Source organism: Rhincodon typus, chromosome 3 (genome assembly GCF_021869965.1).
Source record: "Rhincodon typus isolate 14 chromosome 3, sRhiTyp1.1, whole genome shotgun sequence".
Lineage (NCBI taxonomy): Eukaryota > Metazoa > Chordata > Chondrichthyes > Orectolobiformes > Rhincodontidae > Rhincodon > Rhincodon typus.
In genome coordinates, this window is record NC_063334.1 from 85,861,308 (window position 1) to 85,874,283 (window position 12,976).

A 12,976-nucleotide genomic window follows, 5' to 3' on the forward strand; every position below is an offset into this window, starting at 1 on the left:
GGGTCAGGTTTATCAAACTTCTTGTCTGCACTGATGCCATAATCTAGTAAATTGCTCCTTATCTTACCAAACATTGTAAGTATACAATAAAATGTTTAGGGGCTCCTGGTGCAGTGGTAGTGACCCCACCTTTAAGCCAGGAGGCCATGGTTTAAGTTCCACCTATTCCAGGGGTGTGCAATAACATGTCTGAAAAGGTTGATTAGAAATATATACAATAAAATGCGTTGCATTAATGTTTGAAGACATAAAGTTCATGGGTTATGTAACATTTGAGAACTTAATGGTGTTCTATTTCCTCTGCCACATAGGTGTCAAATACTCTACCCATTTCGGGAGGCTATCAGTTTGAAAGATGGCTTGACAACACACAAATTGAATAATATAATTTAGTTAGAAATAATCAAGCTATGATTAACATGAGGGGCCGTATTAGGTTTACCATTTAGTGTGTAGCTTCATCAGAGTGGGAATTAGAACACTCCCATCCCAAAAAAAATGTTGAAGATTGGTCAGCTAAAAATTTCAAAATTGGGGTTTGACTTTTTTTGGCAAGAGTATTGTTACATGATCTTAAGGCACAGTCTGACCTGTATTGTGACTTTACTGATGTTGACTGCAAGATGGATTCCCTTAGTCCATGATTCATGTTAGTGATCGTAGGACTATCACAAAGCAGGAAGCTCATTGGTACAGTGTTGCACTTCATTGCAAACATTCCCCTCTTCAAAGAACCCAGTCAAGGTAAATAATGTGTAAAATTGTCTTCTGCATTCGTAATTAGTTTCTACATACAAAAAACAGAAGTTGCTGGAAAAGCTCAGCAGGTCTGGCAGCATCTGTGAAGAAAATATCAGAGTTAACGTTTCGGGTCCGGTGACACTTCCTCAGGTGGTTTTACATATATAGTATTTAAATTATGCTAGTTTCTTTTTGCTATTCATAGGTGTTATTATCGACTGTTCAGCTGCGGTACTATCCTTCCCTGGGTACTGTCAGTCTATGTAATTTGTTGTTGCTGCTCTGTTGTTGTTGCATTTCCATTGTTTCATGCTTCAAGAAGTGCCTTTAAGAATTTGTTTTGTCATGTTTCTTTTGAATGCAAGTGTTGTGAACTTGGAGCTGAGCTGTCTGCTGAGTCCAGCGAGCTTTGTTTTTTCTTAACAAGTTGGAACAATAGAAGCAGCATGAAGGGGTGGGGTCAAACTCACACAGAACAAGGATTTTAGTTTAACTTTCAGAAGTTGCTGGGGTCTTGAAGCTGGATGTGGAAGCTGTTATTCTTCTCTGTTATTGCTAGAAGCTTGGATTCTCTTCCTGCTGTTTGAATTGTGAGACAATCTATTTTACTGAATTTGCCTTTACCAAGGGTGTATTTATGGGATATTATTATATTAGAGCAGTTGCTGTTTGGTAGTTAAATAACCTACTATTCTGTTAAGTTTTCCAATAGAGTTGTTATACTAATTCTTCTTTCTTTTGTTTGTATTTTAACTGTAGTATAAAAATAAAGTGGGTTGTGCTTCAAGCCCAGTACTTTGACCAATCGAATTTCATCCGGAACACAACACCTCACACTTTCCTTTAGAAGTAAAAAGAAGTTTGGCTACCTTCTCAATATATTTTGAGGTGATTTGATCTGGTCTATGCAGATACTGGGATTACCTCTTCCTGTTTGACCCCTATAGATGAGGCTCAGTCTCTCCAATTGTATTATGCCGACCTACGGCAATAACCGCATACCTGGTTCACTTTCATCACATCCGATCAAAGTGAGAGCTGCTCTATAGATCATACAAGTTATCACCTGAGCTGACCCTTGTTGAAAGCATTGAAGGTTTTATGCCCTTATTGGTGCTGAAATGCTCAAATCTGACAAGATTGCCAAACCATTGCCCAAGTGAAATTTGGTTTCCTGTCATTTCACATTGAAAGGGATATTGTTGTACAGTGGTAGTGGCATTACCTCAGGGCGACGTGACCAAGGTTCAAGTCACACCTGCCCGGGAGGTACATGATCACATGTTTGTACAGGTGGATTAAAAATATTAAAAAAGACAAGTTGTGGAATGATGAAATGACTGTCAGTCTGATGCTGTGCAGGTGTACAACGTTATCAATATTGTTAGATGTGTCTGAGGTCTTGTCAGATGCAGCTTTCTCAGGAAACAAGAGATTGATAAGTACTCCAGTTGTCAATCTAGAGGGAAATTAGGTTTTACATGGTGTTCATCATAAATGTGCTTCAGAAAGAGGAGACAAGCTGAAAAGCTCCTTTCTTCCAACAAGCTTCTGTAATTTAAATGTTTAGTTATCTCCAACTTGCAAAACACTGTTCATACAGAACAGCTATAAAACGAAGTGTCATAAAAATAGTCAACTGTTTTCCCTGAAGTGAATCCAAGTAACTAAGACTAGCAATTATCTAGAACCATGATTTTCACTGAATCAAATTGTTTACATATGGTATTGCATAATATACAATTGCAAAAGAACTTCGATATGTAATGAGAAAGCACTCAACTAAATCAAAAGTAAAACAATGTTGTAAGTCAACATTACCTTTACATTCCCCATTTTTCCCTTAGTTCTTGTAATAAAGAATGTAATATTCAACAGTTCTTCCTGACTAGATGGCTCCAGAAAAGTTTTCATGTACAATGACTCCTCGGTGAACTGAACTATTCCATTGGGATTACCAACTTTTTGTACCTAAGGAAACAACAAAAAAACATAATTGTTGAAATTTTAAAAATTATTGATGGTCTTTCTCAAAAAGTAGTTTTGTTCATTATAAATCTTCCCAGTCTCAGATATACAGGAATATCTCACATCTAACCCCAAAGCAAAATCACACTGTATGAAAACATGAATTTAAATACAATTTTTGTGTTACAAAATTTTGTTAGTCATTTCACTTTTGCTGATTCAAAGTGACAGCATAATAGGTGCAGCATATTGAGAGCACCAAAAATATTACTGTCAAAGTATCACAGGCTGTGGCTTCAATCTCTAATTTTCTGAAGCTCAAACATCCGTCCATGCTGCAGGCCTGTTTTTTGCTTTCAGAAACTGAGCGGAAGGCATTAGAGGATGCTATCACTTGGCCATGATCACACAATTTTTATAAATTCATTCAAAAGTGGTGTAGGTTGTATCTAGGAAGCAGGGCCTGCCAGTTCATTGGTTCTTCTCCATGATGATACATACATCTCAGAGATCCGAAATAGAGACAAGTGCGGAAGGAATAATGAAATTTTAAAAATGTCCAAAAATATGTTACTTAGGGTTATAGCTTCAGGATAACAACAATAATAACTGTAAAAGCTTCTGAATAATGCATTTTTAGTAAAGATTTGATTGAAAGAACAATGCCAAAAGCATACACCTTCAGGATTTAATGGAAGTGGGACTGCAGGGAACATTTTGAGCACATTATTCAAAAACTCTATTTCAATGAATGATTTACCCATTGTTAACATACAAATAAAACATTACTTTATCATATTAAGTCTGAAGTGCAATGCATATTTAAAAGGACAGCTAATTAACAGGATCTTATGTGTGCATATTGTAATTGAAACAGCATTATTCGTCACATAATCACATACTGTTAGAAACACTTTTCCAGCCTTATGGTCAATTTCTGCTTCACCAAAGTCCAGGCTAAGTTGGATGATGAAAGTCTCTTGTATTTCAATTTCTTCATGGGGCAAGACACTCAATTCCATGATTCTATTCCCAGTCTCCCCATCTCTAAAAAAGAATGTTCCATTGACGGGGTCATTTATGTCTGTGTTGGATGATGGCAAGATTGCTTCTGAGTTTGGACCCAGAATGTTCCATTTTATCTAAGAAAACAAATTAAATGGTGAGTTCCTAGCATCACAGAAACGTACATTACTCCAGGTGGAGGATAGTTTAACAGGAATATGTTTTGACATCCTGAACCCCCCAACTTATTGTTCAGATGAGGAGGGGGAAGGAAGATGAACCTCGCCTGTTGGAAGCACAGCTTTGAATCTTTTATATATCATTTTCCAACCTCTGATGATCAAAGACATTGTGCATGATGTCCAGTCAAATATCCAAGAAAGGAAGAGGCTGCTCATCAGTTGCATAAAGTAATAAATTACTACTGTTTCATAAAGGTACCCTTTTGCTTAGTCTAAATCATTTTGACTGTATGTGCAGAAATAAACAAATAACTTATTGAAAACATTGTGGATTCAGTCTCTTTTCATTGCACCAAAAGATGCCTTATCCATGGTGGTTTGAAGCTATGTTTATACTCCTCCATTTCATTTGACTTCTCTGCCATTAACTTCACTCAACATTACCATTCATATAAACCTTTAACAAAGGTCTAGCTGAGTCCATTTTGTATGCACAATTGGTCTACACTCCAATAACTTTTTGATTGAGGAAATTCTAGATTTTTATTGTAATTTATGTGAAGAAATGCCCAATAATATAATTCCTGATTGGCTTAATATTTATATCTCATTCTGGACTTCCCCAGAACAATTTTATTATCCTATCAACTCTTTAAATTTTCTTAAAAACCTCAATTAAATTGCACCTTAAGGAAAATAAAGCTCGCTATGCAACATCCCCTTGACCTGGCTGCCTCTTGTTTCTTTAATATTGGAGTTCCCAACCATTCATTAGCCATCTCTGGCAATTATATATCTCTCTCTTATAATCCACATCATTTGACTGTTCCCAATCTCACTACTGTTGTCATCCACAATGCCTCAGTTTCTCTCCAATTCATCTGTAACTTTGAGCAGCTGGAGTTTTGGTAACAATTACTCTTTGTTGGTGTTTCTACTACAATGCTGAAATCTCAGTAAGCTGAAGATCTCAGGAATTTGTCCAACATCCTACTGAAAAACTAAAGGATATGCACAATCGCTGCATACTTTGGATACTCATTCTGGAGGTCAGTAACAAGAGATATTTCTGATTACTTGTACTACCCTGTCACTCTAACTCTAATTCAATCGAGCTCTCAGAATTCAACTCCATTATTATGTTAAAGACCTGAATCACATTTATCAATGTGCATACTTTACACAATTAGTGAAAATTAGGTATCACTCAAGTGCTTATCCCCTTAAACTTTTCCATGGTTTTGATACCTATTAATTGTGAGATGACCAGAAATGCAGCTAGACCAATTAATGGTACAAAGCAAAAATTGTACACTGGTTTCATGATCAATTGTTTAAGGTACAGCAAACATTGTATTATCTGCCATGGTACCAACTGGAGTTGTCTAGACACTGGAATTTCTGACAGCTCAATGTTTTGTTAAAAGCTGGTCTGAGGATCATGTTGCCAGTTGTGGTGCCAGTCTCATCCTCAGTTATTGGAATCTTACGGTGAAGCCCTGTTGTTATGGAGTCCTTGCCTCCCAACTGCTTCCTCTCTCTCTTTAAACCCCTCAAAAACAAAGCAACACCATGGGTTGAAGTGCATTGGCTAAAGAGCTTCATGGTGCCCGACTGCCATGTCCCAGAGTGAAGCTTCTCATGTAAGCTTCCACTATTTCCCTCAATGATACAACCAATCTCTTGGGCTCCTTTCTCAGGGAATCATGGGGCCAGTGAGGCAGTGGTGCTCACCAAGGTGAGACCTTCTGGTGTACATGAATCTGGTGTCATATTTAATACCAGCTGTATAACACATCAGACTCTACAAGCCAGGAACTGGCCCGCAAACTGTAGTGCTCACCTTTATCACTGAACATACGGCCCAGAAGAAAGGCAAACTGCTTCTCTGCTTCGCTGAGAGGAACCTGGAGGAGTTGGTCAATGGGTGGAGTAGATAGCATTACTTTTCTCTGTAAATCATCAAAGTAGCTCCCATCATTAGACCCAGCCAGCCTGGGCAGATAGCAGCGTGGTCAGTGCGATGTCCGGAGTGAAAAGGAACAGCCAGCAATGCAGAAAGAATGCCAATAATCTTTTGTGCAGTACAACCAAAGTGCCATCACTTTCTCCCTGCTACCTCATACACACAGGGCCAGCACTCACTCTAACTCTTGTCAATGTATTAACAGATCAACAAGATTCAAGGACTATAACTCTTAGTGTTACATTCTTTCACGTCCATTCAGCAGGTCTCATCCAATTCATGGTCTTTGACCTTTCCTGCCTTCTGCACTTCCTACTGATTCAATGGTTACACTCCACCATCTCTCCTACTCAAGCATGATCAGTAACTGCTCTTGCATCACTTCCATCACACTCAATCTCTCCCTCATCTCACTGTGGGAAATTCTGACCCAGCCACCAGACTGATGTCTCATCAGCAACCGGCTTGATCCACTTGTAATTCCTAGACTGCTTGCATGTGACTTGCAGGATTGACCGTGGCTCAATCCCAAACTCTAGTAGGGCCAAGTGACTGACTGACTGTGATGAACTCCTTTGAGTGGAGGAGGACCAGCTCCTTCAGTGACAGTATCCCCCAGGCTAACTGCTCCCCTTTGACTTATACACATTGCCGTTTGGTTGAAGCATATTCACCTTGTTTGCTGTGTAAACCACTAACACACGCTGCAGGTAGGTCATCAACATAGTATGGTGCCACATAGCGACCCTCCAGCTGACGAATAGATCAATTGTTCAGTGCTCCCCACTATCACAAGCCACCTGTCTCTCCCTGTACACTAAACATGAGTACAATCCACAGAGGCTGTAACTGAGCTTGAAAAATCTTGTGCATTAAGAAAGCAACGTAAGCTACACAGAAGCTGGTAGCCAGTAAGTCAGGGTGTGTGCTAAGAAAGCGTTGTGAAGTCGGCAAAGGTTGGCAATCTCCAAGTAAGAGATAAAGTAAGTGAGGGAGAAGAAAGCAAGCTAATAGTCATTACGTACGTATTTTACACAAGGGCAAAAGTACCCCATGTGGCCGCACCAGATGTGTCTCTATCCCTGTGCACAGAGCTACCTACGAGAAGTATGCAAGTGGTAGGTGTTTCTGAGCTTTAACGTGAAGTATTAAAGGGTTGACATGCATTTGAATTGGCCCAGGAGCTGGACTGATGCTACTGTGAGGCAGGTGTGTGCTGATGGCGAATTGCATAGTTGAAGAGTCCTGGTTAAAAATCCTGGAATTCCCTCCTTAAAAGCACTGAGGTAGTAAACACACCAAATGGACTGCAGTAGTTCAAGGCAGCTCACCAACACCAGGAATGGGCAACAAATGCTGGCCCAGCCAGTAATGCCCATGTCCCATGACTGAAAATGCAGGTACATTGTTGTAAAGTAGTAAATACATGAAGGTTGAGACAATTATTTGGCAAGCTGCAGCCAGCAGTTCTTCACTCTGATTTTCATGTTAAGAATTTGTATCAACTACTTTCTCCATGGTGGAGAGGAGAATTGGAAGTGGTACATAACTAACACAATTAAGGGTTTAATGAGCTACACATTCATGGAAATAAGATAATCATCTTTCAGTAGCAAGATTCTGATGTCTCTACTTAAGTCTTGAATGAAAGTCGGGACATTTCTCTTTTGAGAATCAAACTTCTTTCATTCTCGTCATATTTTCCCAATTTTCTCATCATTAATCATGCCACAGTAATGAAGACTCCACTTCTTGGCTCTCTTAACTGGCATTTTTTACAAAGTCTATTCCTTCAGCATGTCAGAAATCAAAGATTTTACTGTAGATATTATTTTTTCTGAGGATATGGTGACACTAGCAAGGCCATGTTTATTGTCCATCACTAGTTACTATGAGGACATTACAAGTCGCTCAAATGGTGTAGGATTTACCAATTCCTACACATATCAAGTAAAATATCTTAAGTCACTTTTGCTTTTTTATTCACTCATGGAATGTAGAAGTTACTGGCTGGGCAACACTTATTCGCCATCCTCAGTTTCCCGTGAGGTGGTGTTAGTGAGCTGCTTTCTCAAATCACTGAAATCTATTTGGTTTCTGTAGGCCCACAAGGTCATTAGAGAGGGAGGTCCAGGATTTTGACCCAGCGAAGTGAAAGAACAGTGATATATTTCCAAGTCAGGATGGCGAGGGTCTTGGACTGTAAGTTGCAGGTCATTGTGTTCCAGTGTATTTGCTGCCCTTGTCCTTCCAGGCAGTAGCGGTCATGGGTTTGGGAGGTGCTGTCTCAGGAGCCTTGCTGAATTTCTGCAGTGCTTCCTTGACAGAAATATTAACAAAATTTGATAACAAGTTACTCCAGTAGATATTAGATATTAGGAGAGATAACAAAAGCCATGTCTTAAAGAGCAACTTAAAGGCAAATCAAAGAGTGATAGAGAAGGAGAGATGCTTAGGGAGGAAATTCCAGGGCTCAAGTTTGCCAAGGATTGATGCAATAGTGGTGCAATTAAAACAGGGATGTTTAAAAAACATACAATAAATCTTAATGTCTGCCGACTTCATACCAATCTCACGATATTGATCATTGACCTTCAATGCTTCATAAAGAATTCTGAAGTTTTATAGTAATTTATGCTTGGATCACATTAACCAGACTCTCACCGTAAAAGGTCATATGGCACTTTTTATTTTAGGAATAAAGAATTCCCCGAGTGTCATGGTTAACTTTCATCCCCAATGAAACACAGTAATGAGCCATTCATCAAGAATATACAAACTCTTATAGGGATAAGCTCAAACCTACTTGCACATCCCCAGAAAATCCTCCAGTCCTTTCCAGTATCAGCGTTAATATCTGCGTTACATTGAGATTAGGGATGACCAGATGGGTTAGGTTTAGAAATCGAATGGTCCCACCAATGGAGTCACTTTTACGAATGGTTACTCTGGTGGTTAGTTGTGTTCCAAGTATTGCACCTCCTGTTGCTGCTATCAAGTGAATCTCAAATTCCTCTTCAAGCTCACTGCAGGCAAATAATTTCAATGTTTGATCTAGTTTTAAACTGTACAAGAAATGTTATCAATGAACATAAAAATGAAACAATAGATGTATCTGCTATGAAATACGAGAAAAAAGATTGTTGTCCCAATGACCGTTTCTAAAAAAAACAGAATTTACAAGGTTTAGATACATTGACCATCTTTATTTTTAATTTGCTCATGTTAATGAGTGATCTAGGCTATTTCCAAAAGTATTTTATCAGCATTAAGCATAAGATAGCAGACAGATAATCATGTTGCACTGGACCACTTAATCTTGAAGGATTGCTTGCAACATATTTTTTCCATTTAAGTGGTCACCCTTGATTCTCAGTCAGAGAATATGTTTCCAGAACTAAACCCTATAAATACAGGCTGTCATTTCTGTGCAATACTAAGAGAATGCCACCACCTCTAGAGCAGCCTCCTATCATTCCATTCCTGGAAGGCTGTAAAATTTAATCCAAGATTGCCGAATAGTAATGCCATGGTAACACGTCTGTTGTGATATTTTCTGCCTAAACTGTGAATCGGGTACATGCTGAGCTGTATTATTCATATGTTTTCTCTGGAATATTATTACAATGCTATAGTCAAACAGTTTTGTCCAATCTGCTGTATGAATTTCATGAATGTATAGGAGTCAGTTTAACAGATAGTTAATCTGATGGCCAATTTCAAACTCCAACCTTTTGATACTTTAGTAAGTATTTCTCTTACCTTTCTATGTCATCAATAATGGTTACATTGATGAAGGCCTGCTTTTGTCCATGGTAGAATAGGACTGTATCGTTAGGTAGAATGTAGTCAACTCCGTTGGGAGTTGCTGTGATAGCTTGAGAAGCAAACTCCGCTGTGACAAATCCATATGTCCCCCACTTTCTTATCAAAGGAATTCCAAGTATCCCAATGTCCTCCTCAACTGCATAATCAAAAACAGGGTTGATAACTGTTAATCTTCATTAAATGCTTATGCAGTCACTTTATCTAATTTTAACTAGTTCCATAAAAATTTGTGATATTTGTGCGCTCATGCAGCAATATAGAATTAACAATATAATCCAACTGTACGTTAAATCAGTAAATTCATTCAAAATACTCGGGTTTTTTTCCATTCTATTTTCTCTGCTACATTCACTTTCTCCCTGTTAGAAAATATTAAAACATTAAATACTTCTGTATGTTGAGAGTCTCTGGGACAGAATCAAATATGTACAGAGACCATAATGAAAGAATTATAATATGGTATTTTACAAAACATTTTTATTTGCCAACAGTGGCTTATAAATCAGCTTCAATTGACAAAACCACTATTATTTCTTCACCTCAAATCTTATTACACACTAACTACATAAACCATAATTCCACCCAATGAAGATAGCCTGTGGCAAAATTGTATCCCCAATTCTTGGAGTGACAATCTCGATCAGCAGAGCTTTGATGGCATTGCAGAATCAGAGTTTATATGCTTTCGCTGTCATTGATACATCATTTTGAGGGATTGGGGGAATGCTTACCTTCTATATGAAGGAACTGTGGATCAATCTCTATAATACCTTCTACAATGTCATTGGCTTGTATTACTATCCTAATAGATGAGATGTTACCCAACACAGGAGGTTGATCTGGTTTTAGGCCATGATCTCCAACAGTGAAATCATGAAAACTGCTGAAATATAGAAGGGTAATTCAGTTCTAATTTAATATAAACCAGATTTAAGCACAAAAACAGATTATTTTCCTTAATTCTGAACAAGTTATGAGATCAAGAATACAGTATCTAAAAACTGAATAGTAACTTTCAAAACAAATTGTATCTGTAACTGATAAAGTAAAATGACCATGTGATGAGAAAAGAGCAGCAGAGCAGGGTTACTTGGAGTGCTGTTTCAAAGAGCTGGCTCAAACACTGTGGGGTGAATGGTTTCCTTCTGCGTAGTATGATGCAGCTAGACTAGTAATCTTAAGGATCAAACAGTGACAGCTCTTTTTTTGGTATGATTAATTCTTATATGTCATCCTTAAAATTGAGGAACTGCATTAGCTGTTAAAATAGACTTCAGAGCTAGCTTTGAGCTATAGGTCATTTGGAGAGTGCATTCCAATGGAAAGAAATGTAACAAGGAATGTATTTTAAATTTTGATGTGAAAAGAAATTTAAAATAGATAGATTGTATGTTCAATTTGTTTGTAAAAATAGAGATGAAGTATTAAAAAGTAGGACAGAAGGAGATTGGAGAGTGAGGAAAAATTAGAACTTAAAATCTAATAGAAGCAATGTTTGCATTTTTAAAACATTTGAAAATTTTTCATGTTTATTTTTTATATTTTTTTCAGTTCCAGCGTTTATTTTTAGCCATTTTAAAACATTTTCATCAGTAATCTTTCTGGGAGCATTTCATATTGTTGTTAGTGAAAGCTTGCTGTGTACAAATTGCTTGTCATGTTTTTCCCTCACAAAAGTGACTGCACATCAAAAATACTTCCTCAACTGTAAAGTGCTTTGGGGCCTCCTGGCATTATGAGAGATGCCAAGTTGAGAAATCTTTTCCTTTTAATAAATCAGCTTAAAATGCACAGATGCTACCAGTTAGTTTTGCCAGTTTTGACAGAAAAGATAATTTCAGCATTGGACAGGGTGCAGAGGAGTTGCCTGGATTGGAGAGTTTCAATTATAAAGAGAGATTGGACAGACTGGGATAACATGGTGTAGAGCTGGATGAACACAGCAGGCCAAGCAGCATCAGAGGAGCAGGAAAGCTGACATTTCGGGCCAGGATCTAGGCCCGAAACGTCAGCCTTCCTGCTCCTCTGATGCTGCTTGGCCTGCTGTGTTCATCCAGCTCTACACCTTGTTATCTCAGATTCTCCAGCATCTGCAGTTCCTACTACCTCTTGGACAGACTGGGGTTGTTTTCCTTAGAGCAGAGGAGATTGAGGGGGGTCATGTTTAGGACATATAAAATTATGAGCAGCACAGGTAGGGTGGACAGAAAGAAACCTTTTCCCTTGATAGAGGGATCAATGACCAACGGGCTTAAATTTAAGGAAAGGGGCAGAAGGTTTACAGGCGATCTGAAGAAAAACTTTTTCCACCTACAGGGTGGTGAGAATTTGGAACTCACTGTCTTTAAGAGTGGTAGAGGCCGAAAGTCTCATAACTTTTAAGAAGTGTCTGGATGGTATACTTGCAATGCCAAGGCAAACAAGGCCATGGGCCAAGTCCTGGAAAATTGGATTAGAGAATTTTGGTGGTTCTTTTTGACCAATGAGCTGAAGGGCCTTTTAATGTGCTGCAGATCTCCACGACTCTAATTATGGCAGAAGACCCCTCATCGAAAATTAGAGGCACATTGTTTATGTCCAGTTGGAAATTGATCAACAATGACAGGCTCAACTGAATCCAGTTCAAGCATCTGTAGATGCTATGATCTTTTGTAGAAGCTATGCGATAATAGATTATATAAATGTCACCAATCAGGGAAGAGGTTGTGTTGCATTCTTAGACAAAAGAGTGAAACAAAACAGCTGTGGGCTGAATTGGATTTGTCCTACAGTGATTTTACAGCCATAGAGTTTTAACTGGCTTCAGGGAGATGTTCTGCCCCCTTCAAAGAAATAGTCTGCCTGGCCAGACATTCTTTTGTCACAGTCGCACCACTGGAAGTGGCAGGTACTGCCGAGACTGCTTGCAGCCTTGAACAGGAATGCAGCCTGGACATTCAGCTAAAGAAGGCCCCACTGAGGGCATTGTGAAGATTGATAGAGCAGAGAGGCTGACGTTTCGGGCCTAGACCTTTCATCAGAAAAGGGGGAGGGGAAGGGGGTTCTGAAATAAATAGGGAGAGAGTGGGAGGCGGATAGAAGATGGATAGAGGAGAGGATAGGTGGAGAGGAAACAGACAGGTCGAAGAGGCGGGGATGGAGCCAGTAAAGGTGAGTGTAGGTGGGGAAGTAGGGAGGAGATAGGTCAGTCCAGGGAGGACGGACAGGTCAAGGGGGCGGGATGAGGTTAGTCGGTAGGAGATGGAGGTGCGGCTTGAGGTGGGAGGAGGGGATAGGTGGGAGGAAG

The 12,976-nt window shown here is 39.0% G+C and overlaps 1 protein-coding gene across 1 annotated transcript in view; it reads right to left on the minus strand.

Moving 5' to 3' along the window:
- Nucleotides 1-12,976, minus strand: part of adgrv1 (adhesion G protein-coupled receptor V1) — a 407,915-nt gene that overhangs the window by 140,813 nt on the left and 254,126 nt on the right. The window contains exons 65-69 of the mRNA XM_048593741.1: nt 10,422-10,570; nt 9,625-9,826; nt 8,669-8,888; nt 3,612-3,851; nt 2,563-2,712 (exon numbers count right to left, since the gene is read on the minus strand). Coding sequence (XP_048449698.1) covers nt 2,563-2,712; nt 3,612-3,851; nt 8,669-8,888; nt 9,625-9,826; nt 10,422-10,570 — 961 coding nt within the window. The remainder of the gene's footprint in view (nt 1-2,562; nt 2,713-3,611; nt 3,852-8,668; nt 8,889-9,624; nt 9,827-10,421; nt 10,571-12,976) is intronic.